Source organism: Chionomys nivalis, chromosome 2 (assembly GCF_950005125.1).
Source record: "Chionomys nivalis chromosome 2, mChiNiv1.1, whole genome shotgun sequence".
Classification (NCBI taxonomy): Eukaryota; Metazoa; Chordata; class Mammalia; order Rodentia; family Cricetidae; genus Chionomys; species Chionomys nivalis.
In genome coordinates, this window is record NC_080087.1 from 29,752,703 (window position 1) to 29,776,784 (window position 24,082).

General features: G+C 43.9%; 1 protein-coding gene across 4 annotated transcripts in view; it reads left to right on the top strand.

Annotated features, from left to right (window-relative positions):
- Positions 1 to 24,082, top strand: part of Nhsl1 (NHS like 1) — a 221,335-nt gene that overhangs the window by 165,412 nt on the left and 31,841 nt on the right. For all 4 annotated transcript variants that reach the window (XM_057762279.1, XM_057762281.1, XM_057762280.1 and 1 more), the window contains exon 3: positions 15,809 to 15,933. In XM_057762279.1, coding sequence (XP_057618262.1) covers positions 15,809 to 15,933 — 125 coding nt within the window. The remainder of the gene's footprint in view (positions 1 to 15,808; positions 15,934 to 24,082) is intronic.

Genomic DNA, 24,082 nt, shown 5'->3' on the forward strand with positions numbered 1-24,082 from the left:
TGTTCTTTTCGTGTGTCTTTAGCCAGCTGCCAACTTCCTGCAAGTTCACAGGGACCGGGCTCACTCTGGGAGTTTAATGGTCCAAGGCGGATTTGGTTTCTTGAGGCATTTCCTTAAGGCGATTTCGATGAGCTCATTGTAGCCCAAGGTAGCCTCACCGTTGTTGCTAGAATCTTCTCTTCACTCACCCTGATATCATTAACATTCAAATTAGTGCAAGAGAAACAGAGAAGCACTGTGTGATGTCAGGTGTGACCTGCACATCTTAATGACATTTGGTGCTTGTTTTTAGGGTTATATTAGGCTCTAATACCTCAATAGACTTAACATATATGAAGTATACGTTCTGAGGGGGAAATGATAAAAGCTTGGGAATAATAGGTAAATGACTTATCACTTGTAGCTGGTATTCTGACTAGCTTCCGACTTTCTGCAGAATATTGATATTTCCAAGAAAGCAGGGTATTGCTAGCTAAAGAAAAGTATGTCGAATTCTTATGCGCAAGTAATATTAAATTATGTTTATTTACATATTATTCAAAATCACTTTCTAATTGTTATTTTGAGATAGGGTCTATACAGTCTAGCCTGGCCCTGAACTCACTATGTAGTCTAGACTAGTCTCAAAGTCATAGTGAACCTCCTGTCTCAGCCTCCAGAATGCTGGGATTTCAAGCACACAGTACCCTGACTGGCTCCCATATTCTAATTTAAGCAAAAATAGGTATATACAACTGGGGAAGAGGCTAACGATGGCCTCTGAGAAGAGGTGACCTCAGAATATTATTCAGAAAAAGCCACGGAACAGAGGCGTGAGATCCACCTGTCTTATTTCTCTCAACCACAGCAGCACTGGGTTAGAGACTTGCTCCGTGGTCAGGTAAGTGTTCCAGAAACTGAGATGGGGGTGGGGGCAGAGTTCTGATCTCAAAGTTGTTAGTACACATCTTGAGACTCTTATCTTAATTTTGTTCCTGGCTTCTGGAAAATAGCTTATAGTTTTAACTCCGTTTCTTCCAAAGCTCCAAAATTCCGATCGGCCTCAGCTGTGGAAGGGTGACATACGTGCAGATTATTGGCAGAGAGACATACTGACTGCTGAGCCTAAGCCCTGACAAATCAGGGTGTTTAAAATCAAGTTTCTGTTGCTATAGATTCTTTTTCTTTTTCTAGGCAAGTCTCGCAAGTGAGTCACTGGGCTGGATGTTGTACTGGAGCCAGAGATGAATAACTCTTGTTTTCTTCCAGCCGCTTCAAGCCAGCCAGAGAGATAAGACTGTATGAGTAACTGGTACAAGATTGACGACGGCGGTATTATTGAGCCTCACCCTACCCTTGGGTGTAGACTTTAAAACATAAACTCAATCATTCCTTTGCTTAATTCGAAATTCTTTTCCTTCTTCCATTCAGGTCTTTAAGACCACGGCCTGTGTGAAGTGTCCCCTGTGTCCTGTACCAAATCACCCTGTCTCTTTCACAGACTTCTGACCCTCCTTGTAAGGTCTTTATAATTTTACAAGGAAGTTTGATAAAGTTCTTTACCTAGAATGCTCTCTTGCTCTCCCTGCCCCCACCGTGTGTTCCCATCCACTCTTTGCCCTTCTGAACCGTGGCCTCTCATACCTGGCTGCCTCCCTCTCTTTGATAGTCCCGTGGGCGTCTGAATCTCCACTAGCTCTTCTGGACTTCCCAGCAAAGCTTTTCAACTCTTCTTCCTGTTCCCACAGAACCTGATTGCGCTCTATTCAAAAAGCTTTAAACCAGTCGTGTGATTATGTTTCCACATTTATTCACCCTCTAAAGCAAGACTTTTAGTAGCTAGACTTTGTCCCATGTATTCCCAGCCCACAGTCTAGCACACGAGACTAGAAACGCTCCTTCATTTCTATAAGTTCCAGTCACCTACAACTTCAGAGAGCTGCGTCAAAGCTAATGGACAATTGTGAGGCTGTGGTGGGAACAAGAGAGAGAATGAAGGGCTGGCGGTGGGGTTCAATTTACCCTGGAAGCCTAATTGTTTTATATCTACAGAGGTTGCAGCAGCAGAAGGTGTAAAAGAATAATTGGGGAAGGAGAAAGTCACCAGGACAGGGCGGTCACCCTGGTGCTTATAGACCGCCCGTTGACTCGGTCACTAGGAAGTCTTTGGTGACCTTTGAAAGAGCAGTTAAGAGGCAGTGAATCAGAGAGCAGTGTGTAGCACCAGAGGTGTGACCGTGTCGTCTTAGGGAATTGGAGAAACATGGGCTGAGTTGGAGCCAGAAATCACATGGTTCCCTAAGAGAGGTGCTGGAGGCTTGCTGGAAACGTGGCTCCGCTGCATTGTTAGCCCTTTGGTGAGAAAGATGACTTCAGCTGATAATCTTGTGCCCGGTGCTCGTCAGTTTAGTTAGGCTGACTTTTCAAAGGGCATCGGTCACACAACTGAAGCCATTCCTCCTTTTTTAATGTGTCCGGCATTCAATAGGCTTAGAGTGTTTATCGTTAGGGGAAAATGCTCGAAACAGGGGCTTAAATCCCTTTTTAAGAAATATAGAGGAGCCGGGCGGTGGTGGCGCACGCCTTTAATCCCAGCACTCGGGAGGCAGAGGCAGGCGGATCTCTGTGAGTTCGAGACCAGCCTGGTCTACAAGAGCTAGTTCCAGGACAGGCTCCAAAGCCACAGAGAAACCCTGTCTCGAAAAAACCAAAAAAAAAAAAAAAAAAAAAAAAAAAAAAAAAAAGAAATATAGAGGAACAAAGACAGAAATATGAGCTTAAGAGATTGTTAATTATGAAGGAAGCAGTCTGGTTAATGTGTCCTGTTGGACTTGATGTCTTCCAGCCACTACTTCATACACAATGATGCCAATGGGTGCTTTCCTTTGTGTCAGCTGTGAGAGGGACATTGGGGGCTGAGAAAGTGAAGCATCCTTGCATTGCAGAGCTCTTTCAGATAGATAAAGAGGATGCCCTTCTTCCATTTTAATGGGACTTACTAACACACAAAAGACAGACCAGGAGTACAGACCTTCAGATGATCCGGGCCTTAACAAAGCACCATGGATTGTTTGAACAAAGGCTTTTTGTTTTGTTTTTGTGTCCACAGCCAGTCTGCTGTCTCAGCAATTCTATTTTCACTGCTGATAAAGTAACTCGAGTGGCCTCTGTGCTCAGTCCCTGTGGTAGAAAAATGCTACTCTGAAGGTCCCTAGATAAGGGCCGCCGTGGCTCCCCGTCCAGCCAAGGCTCTGCTGTTGGCCGAGAATCTCTGCGGACTGCCTGTATTGAGTGACCTGGCTGGTCCTCAGCTGCCTAGGTGGCTGTCCCGATTCTAACGTGAGGGGAGATGGCCCGCACTGCGTCTTCTCTGGTTGTGCTCAGCTAAGACGCCAGCCTTTCACACACTCAACGTTCATCATGGGCGCCAGTCAGAAGCCCTCATTCCAGTCAGATTCCGCTCTGCAAGCCTACTTAAATTAATTTGGGAATGTGGAGAGAAGAGGTTGTAGAAGTTGGGTTTCTGTGACGGCAAGTGACATTTTAATAGTAATGCTTTTGATGGTGTGTGTTTAAAAAAAAAAAAAAGCCAAGGATTAGTGGCTTAGGTACTGGTATTTACTTACTAAGGCCCCTCGCCCACCTCATTAATTATAAAGAGATATTAATCAAAATGGCTTTTAAAAGCTCCTTTATTGCCACATATTTTTCTCATATATGGAATCTGAATTTAAAATTACATGGATATATATGCATGTGCATACTCAAATATATATATATATATATATATATATATATATATATACATACAATTATTTGTATGCCTGAAATTGCCCGTGGTATTTAATGTTAATGGGGGTGATATTGGTCCCAGCACACAAAATAAACAGTGTGTGCAAACGCGTTAGTCAGCAGATTTACTTCCATTTGACGGTTGAGCTGATGACCAACAAGCAGTGTGTTCTCTCTCTGCGACCTCCACCTTCCCTGTCTTTGTCTGCATTTTGCTGAATGAGCTGTATAAACTGAAATGAGAAGTCACTTGGAATTGGGTAAACATATGTTTTGGCTTGTCTCCCTTCGCAGGAAAACCCGTCTATTTGAATGGTGTCATTCTGCCCTCTCCTCCTCTCCTGTTCTATTCTTTCCCAAAACTGACTCGAGTGCTTTCTCTGGAAATTCGGTTTTCTTGGGACATCTATCTGTTCTGGCAGCCAGATAGTTTCTGGGAATTACCCACGATGCACTTAGCTTTTTAATTTTAGCATCTGGGTGGTTAGTGTGTTGGGTTTTCCTCATTGACAAAATACACGAAGTAGAAGACTTTATGGGGATGGGGTGGGGATATTTTAGCCCAGCATTTCAGAGGGTTCAGTTCTTGGCTGGATAATTGAATTTATTTATTTTTTTCTCGGCAAGTAGTAAGGCTGAGAATTTTGGTGACAGGGCAGGCTGCTCACCACACAGTTTGGAAAAGCGGGAAGAAAGAACAAGACTAGGAAACAAGCAGTGCCCTTCAGAGGGAGGTCTCTAGTGACCTGCGTCCTTCCACCAGGCCCAACTGTCCACTCAGCTATGGACCCACCAATGGATTAGTAACCTGTTGATTAAGAGCCCCCACGAGCCTGCCACTTTCTTAAAGCCCCGCTTTCGAACCCCATCTAGGGACCAGTCCTTCAACACATGAGTCTTTGGGGACATTTCATTTCCAAACTATAACAGTTCTCCTGGAATGTACTGAGGCTCCATTTCTTTGGGTAGACATCCTGACTAGGCATTGAATGTCATCACCTCACCCTGCCTACTCATTCTCTTCTCTTACTCTGAGCTTACAAAGGCCTCATCTACCGGACACTCATTCAGTTCTTTATTGCTCCTCATTCCAACCTGTGCCCTTACCACCTCTCACATGTGAAGTATCCTTGCACACTGACAGCTTAGACTATCAACTAGGCAGGCCATACGCCTCGGGTAAACTAAGACAGAAAGTGTGGCCCAGGATAATGTGTAATGAATGATGGGGCCAGGACTCCTGTTGGGGTTGCGTTCATTACCCTTTTAAGGGTACACTACTAAGTGAATACAGGAACTCTTTCATTTGAAAACTCACTGGATACCTAGATACGTACCGTGCGCCTACACTGAGTAAGTTCACTTAGGACTTTGGGAGACGTTGATATTTCCATTTAGAACATGGGAAAACTGGAGCTCAAGTGTTGCACCATCGGACCCGTTAAAGGGCTCACTGTATTTAAAGTTTGTGTTGAAAGTTTAGGGGAAGCAGTTTTCAGGTACAGGATGTTAATAGCCTGCAGGAAGCTGCCTCTGCGTTTGGAGGTGAACTGGAATACCAAATATAAGTTAAGACCACCAAACATTTTAGGGATGTCTTAACATGTAAAACATCTTTGTAAATAGCAAGAATTAGAGCTTTTTTTCTGAAACAAAGCAGTTAGGAGATAAAAGATACCAGATACAACGTCCCTCCTCCATCCCAGATCTGTAGCCTGTCAGCCAGATTCAGCTTCATCCTGTCTTCTTGCTACGGTACTGTCTACTGAGAGACTTAATGAAGTTAAGCTCATTCTCTGTCCTTTTGGGACTTTTAAAAATGGTGTGTGTCTGTGTGTGTGTGCGCGCATGTGCATGTACACACATGCACACACATTTTGGACATGAACAATCTTGCCAACCTCTCACCCTTTAAAATAATTTTCTTACATTGAAATATGCATGAAGTCTCCAACTATAAAAATTCTCTTGTCCTCTTGGCCGGGGAGTGAGAGGAGTCCCTGCTTGCTGCCTCCTCCAAGTAGAGAAGCCCTCATTGACTTTTGTCCTCTCCCAAGTGGTGTCGCAGCGGCCACCTTTAATTTTGTAGAGCGTTATCTGCCTCTGAGCTTTGCTCTCATGTGGTGGCCCTTGGGCTAGCATCATGAGCACCACCCAGGGGATGGCTAGAAATGAATGTTCTTGGGCCCTGCTCCCGACCTACAGACCCCTGGGAGTAGACCCAACGATGCCTTAATGAGGCTGCCTGGGGATGCCGAGGTACCTCAGTCTGGAGAAATACTGTCCAAGTTATAGGAATTTAATTAAATAACTGAGTTTGCAGTATCTTGAAGATTAGAACAAAACCCACTATCCTGCGGCAGTGACTTGGAAGCCTGGGCTTTTGCATCTCTGCCTGCTTACTTGGTTTCCCTTAAGTTCGCATGGCCTCAGATGTAGAAGGACATTTAGAGGTTTACTAAGAAATGGGTCAAGGCATTGTGGGGGTGACCTGTCGTGCAGAAATGACTTGAGTTCTAATCTCTAGCAGATAGGAAAGCAGTCAGACTCAGGGTTACATACCTGTAATCCCAGTATTAGGGAGGCAGAGATAACAGGACCCTGAGCCTTGCCGATAAGCCATGCTGGCCAAAGGCAGAGATAACAGGACCCCAAGCCTTGCCGATACGCCGTGTTGGCCAAATGGGTTTAGTGGAAGATTTGTCTCAAAATTTTAAGGTGGAGAAGTGATTAAGGAAGGCACTTGTCAGCTTGCCACCCCATGTGCACGGGTACCTACATATAAATGTAGATGCACACACGTGTGTGCATGTACACAGAGAGAGAGAGAGAGAGAGAGAGAGAGAGAGAAAGGGGAAAGAGAGAAGGGAGAGAGAGAGAGAGAGAGAGAGAGAGAGAGAGAGAGAATATCTGTCAACAGACTCACAGACCCCATGGTGTGACTTCCCTTCCACCTTTTCTCCTGAAATAAAACTCTGGCTAATTCTCTTCCCCTCTTCAGACAATGTAAGACTCATTCCTTTCCAGAGCGCCCTCCCCACTTGACACTTGGGCCAGGGCTGCCTTCCTTTTTTTGAATTAGCTGGACTTTCTTCACCTAATACTAAGCAGATCTTACTCTTGTCAGCTGGGACACCAGGAACAGACCCTCACTTCCCAAGACATAGGCAAGACTGTTAAAGCCATGCGTTTTTTGCTTTGTCCTTTTGTGTTTGATGTTGCTTTGGATGCTGAGGATCTATGAAGTGATGCTTGGGGAGAAACTGGTCTCTGCGCTGAATATACTTGCATTGCAGGATACTCTGACTTGAGTACTTGGAACACAGCAATGTGCTTGGGTGCCATTGTTGAGTGTGCCTGTCTAATTGCATACCAACTCTTATGTGGAGAAGAAGAATCATTAGCCCCACAGTAAACAGAAAGGGTATGTTCATCTGAATTCTTAGCATTTAAAATTTCTGTCATTATCTAGAATCTGTGGACAAGATTCATATAAGTTGACTAAATGAGTGAGTCGCTTGAAAAATGCTGGCGCATCTCTAGACTCTTAATTATCTTCAAGTTTGTTGATCTCGGAGACAATTTAAATAAATTGAAGTAAACTGCTTTAAAGGATGTTTTGGAAAATCCAAATGTGTTTTTGGCAAATTCGTTATCTATAAGTGGCATATGGATTCAGTTAGATTCCTTCTCTTTTACAATCTCGTCAAATCCAACAAATTAATGAAGTGAGAGGTCAATTTAAAAATGCATTTTGTGGTGAATTTTTTTGAATACTTACAAGGCATGATATGTAAGTGAAGTCAGTTTTTCCTTCGTGCTTCTCTAAAAGCACAAAACTAGATTATCTTAGCTGTATCATACCTGGCACAGTGCTGGGCTGGAATTGATTTTTTTTTTCCCTAGACCTAAATGCCTGTAGCCTACGCATTCTCAGTTCTCCTGGCCCAAGATGAAGCTGTGCTGGCCCTAGACCATGCCATCCTAAATTTGATGGAAAGTAAGTGGGATAGAGATATAGAACCCTGGACTATGAGAGACTTTGCATCTGGATTTCCTAAGATAGGAGACGGATAAAATGCACACCCACCCTGCTTTAAGCCACACACAGTTATTTTAAACACGAATCAAGCAATGAGAGCAAAGGGCTTTCTGGCTTTTAAAAAATGCCAGGTGTTATTGGCCTTAAACCCAGCGATCTGAAAAGAATGAGCGCTTTAGCTGCTGGCTTCTGGTAGGGCATCTCCACTGAAGCGGCGTGTGATGGCCATCGTCCTTGTAATTAGCTAATTAAGTTTTATGACCTTGAGTTCTAGTAAGAGGGTTATGAAAGATTTAATACTATTAAAGAGAAACCATACTCAGATGTTAAAATGTGGCATGTCTAGAACCCTGTGCTGCTGTGGAATCTAGGCTGGCGCTTTTGGCCCGAGCCTCTCCCAACTCCCCAAGGAGGGTGTCCATCCTCGTATAAACTGTCCCTGCTCCACTGGCCGGGGAAGGGTAAGTTAGGAAACGTCCTGGGTCCTTTTGGCCTTTTGGTTGCAAGCTCTTCTTTCATCATCCCTTTCTCTCTCACATGGTTTAGGAAGTGTGTGTGTGTCTGTGTGTCAAAAGGCGTACGTTGAACCTTTGTACCATGTGGGGCACAGTAGGACCTAAGAAGGCTTCTTCCTTTGAATGCCCTAAAGCCTAGAAGGGAAGGGAGATGAATATTAATGAAGATAAAGGTGACTGCAATGGCTTGGGAGTAGAAGGCAACTGTCCCAGGAAATAAGTCCCGAAGGTAGAGTCACCACTGCGATTCTGACAAATTCACCATAGCACGGGGGGAGGGAGGGTTGGAGTCATGAGACATGGTTCTGTACAACTGAGGATTTGAGAACGGCCTTAGAAGGGCAGATGACATTTTGCTCTTCACTCTGAAGGCTGGGAAGCCCAAGATCTGATAAGGTGCTCTTGCTATTCTAAGTGATACAAGGACAGAGAAAGGGTACCCATCCCTGCTGCCTTATTCCTTTCCGGGACAATGGCACTTGTCTGTGAGAATGGAGCCTTCATAGCCAAAGCATCCATGCTTCTCTTAAAGCTCCCATTTCTGGAACCATCAGGGCAGCAGTTAAATCCCGGCATGTTTGCTGGGAGCATCTAAGCCATAGCAGAGGTTCAGGGAGAAATGAGGATGATGTAATCTCCCATGCCAAGCAATGCAGTTATGCGTGTTATTACTCCCAGGAGAGAAAAAGGAACTCTGAGGCCGCAGCAGCTGGGTTCCATTGGTGGTCCCACCATGCACGGCGCAACAAATTACATTTTTTGTCTCTGTAAGTTTTCCTGTGTACAATGTGACTATTCTAGTCTGCATGTCTTAGAGTCATGAAGAGTAATTGACTTTATGTGTAGTGAGAGATCTTAGGTCAGTGACACAGGAAGCTTTTAAAATGGGTGTAACTAACACATGGCAGTTACTCTTACGACTTTTGTGAGTTTTCACGCCAACCCTTTCCTTTCTGAAGAATCGCTTTTCTTGGGACAGAAAAGCAGATGTTACATTAGCAGGGTTACACAGCCATTGAGTAGTTAGGTGGGTGCCTGTCGTGCCCAGTTCTTGTGAAGTGTCTTTCCATGTGATGCACTGAGGTTATTGTCAAGAATCTACCTCTCGACACAGATAAGTCTTCGATCATTTCCTCCTTGTCTTGGCATCCCCTGGCTTATCCTTTTCTAATACTTCAAGGCTGTTGTGACAACTTATCGTAAAACTGGGTGGCTTAAAACAAAGGAAATGTTTTATCACATAGGTCTAGGGACGGAGAGTTCAAAATTAAATTGGTGGCAAAGGCTTTCTCCTTCCATCCTCTCTGGGAAACCTTCTTTGCCCCTTCCAGTTTCTGGTGGCCCCAGCCAGCTCCAAACTCTGCCTGTAGCTTCACGTGGCTGCTTTCCCTGTGTCTTCAGAGGGCCCTCTTTTCTCTTCATCTCTTCCTATAAGGACATCAGTCATATTACACCAGGGCCCACCCTAACAACCTTATTATAACCTGGTTCTACCAGGAAGGACTTCATTTCCAAGCAAGCACATGGGTATACAGGCCAAAGACTTCTCTATATTTTTTGAGAGGACACAGTTCAATGTATAAATCATAATTTTTAGACCAGAGAACCTTCATTTTTTTTCTTCTTTGCTTTGATAAGTATCCGTATATTTTGTGGGTACTGACACTGTTATAGAATAAACCACTCTTTTTTTTTTTTTTTTTTGAAACAGGGTTTCTCCGTAGCTTTTGGTCCCTGTCCTGGAACTAGCTCTTGTAGACCAGGCTGGCCTCGAACTCACAGAGATTCGCCTGCCTCTGCCTCCCGAGTGCTGGGATTAAAGGCATGCGCCACCACCGCCCGGCAAATAACCACTCTTAATCATGAATCTTTGTGTCATGTAAAATTGATTAGATGCATAATCATTTTTATAATTTTGGAAGTTACATCGGTTTGAATGATTTAGCCCTATTTTGGACTGAGGGGTGTTAGAAAGGTTCCAGCCATTGACGGAGAGAGGACTCCCCTAGAAGTGTCTTGCATTCTTAGGAAAAGAAGTGCTCCCAGCTTCGTGGTGTTTTGGTGAAGGTGTAGCTAAAATTGGTTAAAAAAAATCACAAAATCTTAATAATTTTACAGCCAGCCAAGCCAATCTAGCTATGCAGTTACCTGCTGACTTTCAGCAATGAATCAGAGTAGGTATGATTTACAGGTGAAGTCTAACAGCAGTGGGTATTGGGGAGAATTGTTTTGCACACACTCCTGATAGTGGGCTCTGTGAAAGTTCTTGTGCCCCAGTGTCTAACACAGTGCCTGCGCAGACAGAGGACTGGAAAGTCTTTGTTAAATTAATGTCCATTAATGGAACTCTCATGTTGCGGTTCAACAGATTGGAATCTGTGTCTCTAAGAGACCCAGGGGCTGCCCCTAGCTCTCACATAGAGTAAGCTACGTGTTAAGTCTGTCTGGATTCTAGACAGTTACTTGACGGCTCTAACGGTCTTCATAATAATCAGTCCCCCTTTACAGAAACAGAAAGGTTGACTTTCGTTGAAGTTGCGGATTGCTTGTCAGAAGTCTCTCTGCCTCATTTTAGAACTGAAATAACACGGTGAGAGATGAGGTAACAAAAATCTGGAAACTACCGTCAGTGCCGTTATTCCTCTATTCGATAGAATCTTCTGAGCTGTTCTGGAATATTATTATTTCCCTAACTTCCTTGAAGTTAGGACTAACTGCCCGGCTTGTTTTACTTAAAAACATTGGAGTTGAAGAAGTGCAGTTGGTTTTTTTTTTACTCTTTGCTCTTTTGAGGGACCTGCCACCCTGCTCCCAAATGAGACTTAGTCTTACTTATAAATGTTTGCCTTAACTTGGCTTATTTCTAGTCAGCTTTCCCTTCCTTTCTTTTTCTTTTTTCTTTTGTTTGTTTTGCTTTTCAAGACAGGGTTTCTTCGTAGCTTTGGAGCCTGTCCTGGAAATCACTCTGTAGACCAGGCTGATCTCGCACTCACAGAGATCCGCCTATCTCTGCCTCCAGAGTGCTGGGATTGAAGGCATGCGCCACTGCTGCCTGGCCTAGCCAGCTTTTCTTAAATTATCCTGTCTACCTTTTGCCTCTGGGCTTTTACTTTTCTCTGTTTCTGTATCTTTTCTTTCCTTCTTATTCCACCTCTAGCTGGGTAGCTGCCTCCCAGAATCCTCTTCTCCTTCTCTTCTAGCCCCCCTTTTCTTTTTCTCCCCCTATTTATTCTCTCTGCCTGGCAGCCCCTCCTGTCTCTCTCCTGCCTAGCTTGGCTGTTCAGCTCTTTATTAGACCAATCAGGTGTTTTAAACAGGCACAGTAACAGCTTCCCAGAGTTAAACAAATGCAGCATAGAACAATGCAACACATCTTTGCATCATTGAAACAAATGTTCCATAGCATAAACAAATGTAACTCATCTTAAACTAATATTCAACTAATAACAATGGCGCTCCTATAACTTCCAGGCAGAAGAGCCAGTGTGAGCAACACCAGATTCTCACTGCAAGTCCCAAGTGGGGTGACCTCTGTCTGCCTGCCCTTAGGTAGAGATGGTGACCAGACCCACCGCCAGCTCTGACTGTGTGAGGAGAGCATAACTACCTTCTGACACGGAGATTTTGAAATTGGTGTGTTAAGCCAGTGAGAGTCTAGGACTCTCTGTAGCTGCTGTGTATTCTAGTTCATTGTGACTGCTCAAGTAAATTTAGAAGCAGTAACACAGAAAGAGGGAATTCGGTAAGAGTGCCCAGAGAGAAATGAATTTTGAAAATAGCTCTCAGAAACTTATCATAATAGATTATTTTTCAGATTTTATGTGGTGTGTGCATGCACGCGCACACATGTTCGTGCAGGTACATGCGAAAACAGAGATTGACGTCAGGTATCTTCCTTCGGTCCTTCTCCAACGTGTGTGTGTGTTGTATGTGTGCACTGTGTATGTACATATGGAGGCCAGACATGGCTATCAGATGTCCTCCTTTACTGAGATCCACCTTATTCTTTGAGACAAGATCTCTCACTGAACTTGGAGCTAATCATACATGGCCACACCTGTCTTCACGTGTATTCTAGGAATCCAAACACAGATCTCTCTTGTGTAGAAAGAGTTCTTACCCCCTGAGCCATCTTCCCAGCCCCTCTGCCTTATTTTTTTGAGAGAGTCTCACATTGAACCTGGAGCTCCCTGACTTGCCAAATGGCTGACTGGACAGCAAGCACTCGACACCTCCTGTCTGCCTCCTCTGTACTGGGCTTGCAGGAGTGCGTGGTGTGCCCGGCGTTGTACTGGGCTTGCAGGAGTGTGTGCTGTGCTGTGCCCAGTGTTTTATATTTATGCTGGGGACGCATGCTCAGGTTGTTCATCCTTCTTGCAGTAGATTCTGTTGACATTTCTAAGGTAAATTCTTGAGGTGGTTAGACGTCTGTCTTGTTTAGGATTCTTTCCTTCTATGTTAAAAGTTTGGCTTACTGGAAATGTTTGTGCATGCTCCTTATGCTAAAGAACTAATTTTTCTTCCTAAAAGGAAGGGGGGGGAATTTCATAATTGGGAAAGCAGAGGCCTCAGTAGTGATATTTATTCGAGCAGTCCTTTGAGAACATTAACTTAGTTTTAGCCTTCATTTCTATTTCGAGAGTGTGCGCTAAAGATGGGTCTGCTGCTGTGTTCAGGGCTTGTTTTTGTCTTGCTGGTAAAACCTGGCTGTGAATTATGGGCTGTCTTGCAGTTAGGTTACTCTCCTTGTGTTTGAAGGGTCTTTGTTTATTCATGGTGGTTTGTTCCACTCTCATCTCATTTATTAGCACACACTACATTCAGTCGTAATGAACAGGGCCGTGGTTTCAGAAGCCAAGATCTACTGCAAGTTGATAACGGAAATTCTCCTAAATTTCCCTTAGGGTTAGAATAAGTAACACTAGAGTTTTGAGTTTACTTTATTTTAGAAATTGGATAAGAAAGAGGGAAAAAAAGATCATCTGCTGATTCCTAAACCTCCACTAGTGTTTGTTGGACCTCAGTGTCCACATTTCTCTGAGATGAACGTCGTGGTAGGAAAAGCATGCTCTGTCTTCCGCACTGGGTGACGGAGGCACCACAACTAGGTATACAGAACTCATGGTTGCTGACCTCCCATGATTCTTAGTGTTTGGGAGGTTGTTCTGAAGTACTTGGGCTTTTAAGATTTAACACGTGTCAATCATTCACGTGTCAATCATTTTAGCTGAGTTTAGTATTCTTGGGCATTTCTCCCAAGATAAGAACTAATGTCACTATTAGAATTGGGCTAGCCCACGAGTCCCTACTTCCAAGGGAAAGAAATCTTATATTTCAAATACAGTCTCACATGTTATCGATACAGAAACAAAATTTAAAGTATTTTCATTTGTTTGGTTGGTTTTGTTTATTTTGAGGCACGGTCTGTCTTGGTTAGCCCAGGCTGGCCTTGAACTTTTGTTCTTCTGGCTTCCACCTCCTGAATGCTAGGATTACTGGTGTGTGTCACTGTACCAGTTCATGCTCTTCACCTCCTTGCCTAGTGTGGCCAGAAACAATGATGGCGACCAAGAGTTTCGTTGAAAGGCTTTGGTGTCTGTCTTTATTTTCCTTTCCTTGTCGGGTATTTGAAAAACCTTTGTTGCAGAGGCCTGTAGCTGTAGATGGTCATAATTTGTGGTGGCTTGTCTTACAAAATTTGCCCGCCCTTAGAAGACTCAGTGGTACAGAGATGGTCAGGATGGTCCATTTCTAGGGCCACGGCAAAGTGAATATAGCAACGCATTACATGCCGAACCCACCAGGTTGTGCTAAGGTATAGGATGTAAAACTGTTGAATTGAGTGTTACCGTTTTTAGCCCTCCCTTAAGGTAGGCATTTAAAGAAAACCAAATCAAATATTCAAGCATCCCAGAAATCTCCAGAGAATGCCATTTGAAAGATACCCTTCGTGTTTCCTATAGCATCACCTCAGTAGACTAAGGCTCTAAACCGTTTGTATTTATCTCAGAGTAATTGATAACTGTTGGGGAGCTGTGAAAATATTTCTCCGCCTAAAGGGCTAGATTGCATGAGTGAATTTTCATCTCTACACTCATGATAAATAAATATATAAATAAATCTAATTTTAAAACCAGTGTGGCTTCTGGAAGCTTCAGGCACTTGAAGACTGTGCTTTAGAAAGTGTTATAAACACTTGCCAGCCCATAAGTGGCTGAAGTTGTTCCTTAGCTATCTCATGGTGTTCATCTTCCAGTTACCTTGACATTTTCAGAGAGCTTAGTGACTGTTGTCAGGGACTTTTTTTTTTCTTTTTTCTTTTCAAGTCTGATATATAGTTTGGAATTAGAAACTTCCTTCATCCATTCCCCTTGCAAGAAAGAAGAAAGAGGACTTTTATTTTCTGTTCGTAAACAACAACAAAAACCTCATGATTTTACCTCTTCCTGAAGTGAGTGTCCTTCTCTAGCGAGGGTCGGTGTAGGTTCTGTGTTAACACAGGAACTGTGGTGAGGCCTTAGTTTGGTTCTGGGCTTTTAGGTGTATGGTTTTTAAAATCTCTGTAAAGAGAAAACCTTTAGAAAAACACTTTTTTTTTTTTTTTTTGCTGCCTTTGAAGTTGGAGGGAACTACACTCCACTCCTCTTTCCTGGCAAATGCCTCCTTAATGGGTCTGGCTAATAACTGGGAAAGCTCCTGGTGCCTTGAGAAGCCATCGGTGCCGTCCCCACACGCTATCCCAGATGAGAGTTCTTGCCTTGGTGTCCCTTGTGACCCCAGCCTCTTGCCCTTCAAGACACACGGACCTGTTAATCTCCATGCTGCTGCCAGACATTCCTCTGTGGGCTGGTAGATATCTGGGGCTAGCACATCACTTCCAATGAAATCCCACACAGCAAATTTGATACCAAAATTAAATTGCAGGCCGAGTGGTACAGCACCTGCTTAGCATCTTCAGGGCTGTGAGACTCATTTCCAGGACCCTGCGCTCTCCTCCCTCCTCTCCCTGCCCCACCCCGTCTCTCTGGAAAGCGAGAGCATCACAGTCGTTAGATGCTAAGTCCTAGAAACAAGCATGGCTTGACCGTCACTTGTGTTTTGGGTTTGGAAAAGCTGTTATAATATAATCACTAGTTCTGTGGCAAATACAGTACAGTAGCGGAGGCCCTGGGGTGACATTCTGATTCACTCCTTCCTTGCCTAGCATACTGACCATGTGCTTTAATTATGCTAACCTTCAATTTCCTGGAACAGTGTTGCTGACAGGTGTCTACTGCGTAGGGTTGTGATGTGTTCTGAAGACCCACTTAAAGTGCATTGATGCGCCATTTAGTGCCTTAATAACCCTTAATCGTTTATAGCATTAGTTTGAAATTCTATTTTGCTTAGGAAAATATTACTGGAAAAGTTAAGTAACGTGGACTTCCAGAAATTCTGGTTTCTAATGGCTTCTTGCCCTTGCTGCCCGTTCTTTCTGCAGAATGTGACAAGCTGAGGCGGGATGGATGCCGAAGTTCTCAGTACTATTCTCAGGGACCCACCTTTGCAGCCAGCTCCAGCCTGTGCGATGATTATCAAGATGAGGACGTGGAAACAGAGCGGAAGGTGAGGCTAGCATCTGCATGGGCACCTGCAGCATAGGCCGCTGCAACGCAGGCCCTTGCAGCACGGGCCCCTGCAGCACGGACCTCTGCATTGCACCGTGCAGCAGAGGAAAGCTAAACGACCCAGAACAAACTCTTCCTTCTAGTTGAGTGTTGTCGTAAGTTAATCTCTTGGTTTTGACGAAAGCACCCTGACTCATGTATGATCTCGTGCAGGTGGGGAAATGGGTAAAGAGCCCCCCAGGAGCTCTCAATACTCTGTTTGCAATTTTTCCTCAAGCGTAAAATTGTCCTACTTTTTACACAAAAGAGGGGCAAGGCCGTGATCCAAGAGATGCACAAAAGCAATGTTCACTCTGTGCATTTGTACATTTTGAATATCTATTGGCTAGCAGAAGTTGTCTTGCAAAAATGTTTTGTTTTTCTTATGACCCGGAGCTCAGCCACCTCTCCGAGAGCTCTGCACTAGGCAGCCATACCTGAGCGGGGGAGGTCTGTATAGGTCTGTAGAGATCACAGTTTGAGGGATTCCGGACATGGCACACAGATCTGGTGAGAGTCCTCTTGACTGTCATATCGCGCTGGATGTAGTGACAGGAATTAAGGTATCAGAGAACAGGTCACATCTCATAACAGGATACAAGAGAGTGGCTGCGTGGGCCCAACAAAAACTACCTTAGTTCTCCTCCAGAGCAAACCCTGAATGACCTGTCAACTTCTCAACAGTCTGACTGTTTGACATTCCTGCCCCTGGAACCGTCTTCATAGGACTAAGCGTGCAAACTTGTGCCATAGAGGCATAAACCATATATTCAAACCCATAGCAAACATAGAAAAACCCTGTTTCAAAAGTGGTGTGCTGGGGATAGGCCGGGTGGGAAGGAATGCCTCTACTTAGTTTTGTTACAGTGGACAGTTCACTTGGTGACTCTGTGTACCTTTGGGTTCCTTTTCCTCGTGCTGCCTCTTGTCGCACACACAAGCATCATCAGAGAGTATGCTCCCTCGGTTCTAAATACATATGAGATATGTGTATATATATGTGTGTGTGTGTGTGTGTGGTGAAGATTTTTTATTTTCAGTGTCTCATTTTCATTGTAGTATGTGATGTGGAAAGACAGTGAAATTAATTAAAGTAAGGGGATTGGGTTTGGCTTAGAAAGCACTTTTTGAAGATTTATTTTGATTGTTTTAATTTATGGGCTTGCGTGAAGTGGGAGTGTATGTCAGTGCACAGCATGCTGTTGCCTCAGAGGCCAGAAGAGGGTGTCCGATCTCATTGTCTTCTTTCCCACCTGGATAGTGATATGTGTGTGTGTGTGTGTGTGTGTGTGTATGTGTGTGTGTGTGTATTTCCTAAAGGGTATGTTGACATGTTAGGCTAGTCTTTTTGCTAAGGCATACAAAAATGGTTGCTTACTATTATATAATGGGACAAACAGGCATTTCAAAGTTGATCTGTTCTTGAATATCAAAAACTTTTATTCTTCTTTATTGGCACAAGTAGGGAAAAATGAAAAACAGAGGTGAAGTGTACAGTGAGATTTGTGTATATCCAGGGAGACCTCAGCCTTCCACTGATCCCCACAGCAGGAAAAGCCAATGGTGGGCCCAGAAATAGCACCTAGGAATGAGCCAGAAATGGTGTCTGGGAGTGACACAGTTGTATAAGCTGTGAGTATCCAAGCGTAAGGGGTCCCTGGCAGCAACTTGGTTTATCTTGGCAACTCTTCAAGATTCTAATAGAACAGAGACCTGATTTCTAAATTCTTACTGGCTGCTTACTCACCCTGACAACACAGGGGGATTTGCTTGCACTGTCTCCCCTGGAGCAGGAACCAGAAAGTGCGACCACAGACAGAGCTCTTGAAACCTACATGTTCTTTCTTTTCTTTCCTTTTTAAAAAATTTAATATTTATTTGTTGTTACATGTGCTGGTGTGTGATAGTGTGTGTGCATGTGTATGGTGGTGTGTATATGTGATGGTGTATGTGCATGTGTATGGTGGTGTGTGATAGTGTGTGTGCATGTGTATGGTGGTGTGTGATAGTGTGTGTGCGCATGTGTATGGTGGTGTGTGCTGGTGTGTGTGCATGTGTATGGTGGTGTGTATGTGTGATGGTGTGTGTGCATGTGTATGGTGGTGTGTGATGGTGTGTGTGCATGTGTATGGTGGTGTGTGATGGTGTGTGTGCATGTGTATGGTGGTGTGTGCTGGTGTGTGTGCATGTGTATGGTGGTGTGTGATGGTGTGCGTGTAGATGCACACATGTGAAGGTCAGAGACAAACTTTGGGGAGTCCTCTTCTTCTACCGTAAGTTCCACCTTTGGTCATCATGCTTGCACTGTAAGCTCCTTACCTGCTGAACTTTCTCACGTTCTTTCTTAGCAAATGGATCATAGGCTCCCTGATGTGTGTGGTAGAAGAGCTGTTCACTAAGAACTTTGGACGCTCCCTCTGGGTCACAGACGTGGACAGTGTCTATACCACAGCCTTCCTATATTTGAACTCTCAGGAAAGCACAGGGCCATCGTAAAATCTTGCTTCTTTGCTCCCATAAAGTTTAGTTACTTTTGTAATTAAAAAAATCCAGGTTAATGCTTGTTCATTGGCTTGAAATCCTGGGAATACGCTGTTACTGCTGTTTAAAAGGAACTGTTCTTGTCTTTCTGTATACATCAAGTGTTACCAAGTTTTGGTTGTTTTGCCTTGGTTGTTCGGTCTGAATTTTATCTTAGTTTGTTAAGCAGTTCGCTTCAGATCTGAGGAAATAGCTTAGAGGTAAAACACTTGCCAGTCATGACCAACGTCTCCCCCACAAGAGAGATCATAATAGATGTGTTTCAGAATAAAATAAATATCAAGTTTTGAATTATAAAATGTGTTAGTGTTAGCTAGATACATATTAATTCAATCACCATAAGCCATGCCATCTTAGTTCCCTTTCTAGTTTCTGTGACAGCAGTACCCAGCGAAAGAAACTCAAGGGAGAAAGGTTCTGCCCACCATTGTAGGGAGGTCGGATGACAAGAACTTGAAGCAGCTGGAATACCTTCGTGCTAGTGCTTAGCTTGCCTTCTTCACTCTCTTACAATCCCCTGTCCAGGGAATGGCGCCGCCCAGAGTGGGTAGGTCTTTCCATTAGGAAAATCCCTCGTAGACAAGCTCACAGGCCAGCCTCGTCTAGACAACCCCTCATCGAAACTCCATTCCTGGGTCCTTCTAGATTGTCTAGATTTAGTTAACAACTCAAACTAACCATGCCACCAACATATTCAACCTCCTTTTCCTTCTTCCCATGTTTTAAAAATTATTTTCTTTTAGGTTAGGGTACAGAGTAATGGGTTTCATCTTGTTATCATCATACACAGCTGTCATTATACCGTATTCCCGTTTGTTCAACCTCCATCTCCTCACCTGGTGTCCCTTCCCATCTACTGTTTGGTTCTCTTTCTTCCCTCTGTTAGTCCATTCTTTAGCTTTCTTATTATCCTGCTTCTTCCCTTCTTTGCTTCCCTTCTTTTTTCCTTCTCTCCTTAAACCCTTGCCTTTGGGCTAAGTCTTTCCATGTTATATTAACTCTGGTAATTTCTAGATTCTGTACAGCACAAAAATACTTACTTGGAGCCTATGGGATGGTTCAGTTAGTGAAGGTGCCTGCCACCATGCTTGATGACCTGAGCTCAACCCCCAGAACCCAAATAAAGAACAGCACCCACAAGTTCTTCTCTGGCTTATACATACACACACACACACTTTTGAACATAACATTTTTTTTTCAATCACTCATTTGCACCTCAGTATTGTATATCCAGTCTGGTGCTTTTAGAGCACCTAGGTGTTTGGCATTTTAGTAACATTTGGAAGAGAAAGTCTTCTGACCTGAGCTGTTGCATCCGGGAAGAGATAACTGTAGAATTAGATCCAGGAAGTGTTGAAGAAGCGGTGAGTCACAGTTCCCTTATCATTAGGTGCGCAATTTCAGGGTTCATCTCTGCTGCACTGTTTCTGTAGCTCTTTCTCCAGACATGCAAGGCTTTCGTGTCCCTACTAAGAAGGTTGAAAGTGGAATAAAATTGATTTTTTTTTAAATAGACAGTTCATTCACTTATAGCAAATATTTTATGAGGCAGCTCAATACGCCAAGCATTGTTCCACAATCCAAGGCTCCTTCCTGCCATTGAAGGAATAACAGCAGTGAACAGTTGGCATAATATAGTAAGTATCAGTGGTGATAAGATAATGAGGATAAAGAAAGCAATGTCTAGCTAGGATCCTTCTAGAACATCAAGACTGCCGTATTAGATGAAGACATCCACCAAGCATGCAGTGAATTTGTCATTAAAGCAGAACTTGGGGTGAAGTGTAAGAACACTCACCCCCCAATATCCCGGGAAGACCCCTCTAAGGAGGAAAGACAGTAAGTCTGGAGGCTGTAGCGTGGTTCCTGTGGGAACAGCTGGAGAGAAGGGCAGGAGAGTATCGGGCAAGGGGGAGAGAAGTGATGAGGACTGTGGGAGAGGCAGCCAGGGACCTCAGACTGATTGATTCTGGACGAGATGAGAAGTCACTGGGTGAGTGGAGCAGGGAAGTAATGTGCTCTGGGTTGCTAATTAATGTAGTTTATGAAGATGAGCTTGTAGCGAGTTGACTGATGCGAAGAGACCAGACAGTAGGCGACTGCCGTAATCCAGGGAATAAAATATGCATGGGACAGGGACAGAGGTGGCAGTGGTAGAGGCTCGAAGTGTGTCCTGTGGAAATTGCTGAAGTTAAAGCAATTGAGGATGAATCTGTACTTTTTCTTCATCTTGATCCTTCGAGATTCTCATTAGGAATTTATCATTGTTTTTTGTTATTATAGGAGTCTAGCCCATTGGCCCAACCCTTTCCGTGCCTGCGCTCCTCTGACCCTGGTTTCTACCATGTGGCCCATCATCATAGCCCCTTCTTTGTGTGTTTTCAGCTGTGCTGGTGTTTCTTCTTCTGTCACATGACCAGTGAAGCCTCATTTCTAGTTTGATCCAAGCTTCTTCCTGCTTTCCAGCCTAATTATCTCAACAGGACTAGAAAGAAGCACCAGGGCACCTTAGTCGCACTGCTAGCAGATGACCCTAAGCCAACTCTAGCATGCTAACTCCTCCGCTTCTGCTGCTGCTCTCTCAAGTTGTACGTCATGCCTTCTCAGGTCTCCAAACCCTGGACTCCCATGGCTGGTGCAGCCTCTGGAAAACCAAGGCAATCAGAAAGTAGCTTTCCCCCAAACCACATGACTGCCCCGCTTGCACCTGTTCCTATATACACTCACCTGTCCTGCCACCGCAATGGATAAACGGTTGCTGGTCCTTTTCTCTCCCATTGTATCCCAAGTGCCCAGTTTTGGGCATGCAATAGGCATTCGGTGTCTTCCTAATGGAATGAATAAGGCCAACCTCTAGAGAACGTTAGATGTGCAATTTGCCCCACCCTCATTGGCCTGATGGCATCTTTCTTTCTTGCATCATAACCATCATTAGATGAACACCCCGAACTTTCTTTCATCTTGAAGGAAACTTCCTTTAATCTTTCATCTCCCTCCAATTCCATCAGGTTTTCCGTTCCTCTTTATTTCTCCAAAGAACTGTCTAGACTTGCTGTCTCAACTGCGTGTCTTCAGAGTTTCCCTTGAAGCCCTCCAAACCTCCACCCTTAGCTCACCACTGAAACTACCCTCGTGCCCAGTAGGCACTTCCGGGGTTCCACACCAGTGCCTCTCAGAATGCGTCTTCTCCTGTCAGCAGCATTTGATATCATTTGTGAGTCTTCTTGGAGTATTTACTAAGCTTCCAGAACACCACATTCCTTCCTGGTCCCCCTGTTCCTCATTTGTGTGACTTCCTAGTCATGACTTCTCCTTTTCTTCTGTCTTTCCAAACTGATACAGTAGGCTCAAATATGTGCTTCTATTCCTCTGTAACAGATTCATGCCTTGGGCGATCTCAGTGAATCCCCTTAGTTCTAAATCTCATGTGTGGAAGTTTTCTAAAATTCAGCTTATTTTTTAAAGGCAGAATCTCACACGGTAACAAGGTTGACCTGGCACTTATAATGTAGCTTGACCCTACTGCTTCAGTCTCTGAATATTGCTATTACAGATGTGGGCTCTCTTGCCCAGCTTTAAATATCAATTTCTTGCCTGAACATAAACATTTATCTGTTGACTGTCCATCTTCCCTTACCATAGATTTATCCAAGTCCAAGTATGTGGTTCTCTGAACCCTCTTAAAAACACACCAAAAGAAACTCAGTCATGCTAGCTTTTTCCATCTCGGTGAACCCGCACCATCCCACCAGGATTCTCAGCGAGAAACATCAGGCACATCTGACTATTGTGTCTACCACTGCCAGACAGCTCAGTGGGATTACTAATTCTTAAATTGCCTTTAAAAACATCTCAAGTTTTTGAAAACCGAGTTGTGGTAGTGCACGCCTTTAGTCCCAGCACTCGGGTGGCAGAGGCAGGCAGCTCTGTGTGAGTTTGAGGCCAGCCTAGTTCCAGGACAGCCTCCAAAGCTACAGAGAAACCCTATCTTAAAAAATCAAAACAAATAAGCTAATAAATAAAATCCCTCAAATGTGGGCTGCCTGCACAGCGTAGGTCAGCATGTGGTCCATGAGAGCAGGAATAAGGCAGGTGACAGGTGAGCTGGTGAGGACCGCTCAGGTTTGAGCTGGTCAGTTCTCTGTGTACTGAGTTGGCTCGCAGTAGGAACAGAAACAATGGGGAGAGAGTCAAGGAGTTTGACTTGTTGCATGGTTAGTTGGAAATCATTCACATTTGATTTTATAATTATATCACATCTGACCCCAGAAAAGAGGGAATGTTTTTACAGGCCTGTCTTATGGAAAGTGGGCAGGGTGGGCTCCATGGCTTGAAATTGTTCCCGATCAAAGAGAAAGCTCAGTTCTTTTTTTTTTTTAAAGATTTATTTATTTTTATTCCATCTGTGGGAGTGTTTTGCCTGCATGTATGTATGTGCATCGTGTGTGTGTGGGGTGTGTGTGTGTGTGTTTATGTGAGTGCAGTGTCTATGGAAGCCAGAAGGGGGCGCTGAATTCTCTAGAGCTGGAGTTTCCACCAGCTGTGAGCTGTCATGTGGCTTTTGGCAACTAAACTCATGTCCTCTGCAAGAGCAGTAAGGACTCTTAATGGCTGAGCCATCTCTCCAGCTCCAAGTTCAGTTCTTCTTAACAGATTAGTTTAACACAAAGCCAAGTCTTGCCAGAGACTGTAGGAAGCAGATTGATTGGCCAGTGTGGTTGATGAAGGTCAACTTTATCAATCATAAATCACTAGGAAACACAACCAGGAGCTCATTAAAAGACAAGTACTCCACAGTTAACTGTGGTTTATGTTAATGATGATGTATGGACTTAGATAAAGTATGGCAATTGACTATTAATACTGAATATATTAATAAATCTTGGGATAAAAATCATGTAATTCAAAATAGTAGATACGGACAAGATATTTAATGCAATTTAACAACCATTCCCAATAAAACCCCAAAATGGAGTGAGGGTCAGGGAGATGGCTGAAGAGGGTAAAATGCCTCCCGTGCCAACCTGATGACCTGAATTCTATACCCCAAACCCAAGATAAAAGGAGGGAGAGAGCCCAATCCTAGATGTTTTCCTCTGGCCTCGCCATGCATGCTGTGGTGTGTATGCAGGTCCCATCAGAATGCGACTTAAGAGAAGGATGCTCACTGCCTTGATCACTCCTAACCCTGAAGGGGACGAACCATCTAGCACAGTTAGAAAAGCGGTACTCTAGCAGGCATTGTCTCTGCGTGGTTGAATGCTTCTAGGCACTCTGTGAGATCCTGAGTGCAGTCTTCAGCACTGCTAAACAAACAAACAAACGTCATATCCCATATCAGAAACAAGCATACAATTTGGAACGTTTGAGGTTATATTACTACTCTTGGCACATTTTAAGTATGTTTACTTGTTAAATTTAGAAAAAAATGAAAATTCTAAACTAGTATAAATAATGCAGTGTGATGATTTAGGAAGCTATCAAGTTAATATGCAGAAATCAGTAGCTTCCATATTTATAGTCAGGGTAAGAGGAGCCAAAGGTAACTTTAGTCGGGAGTGTATGCT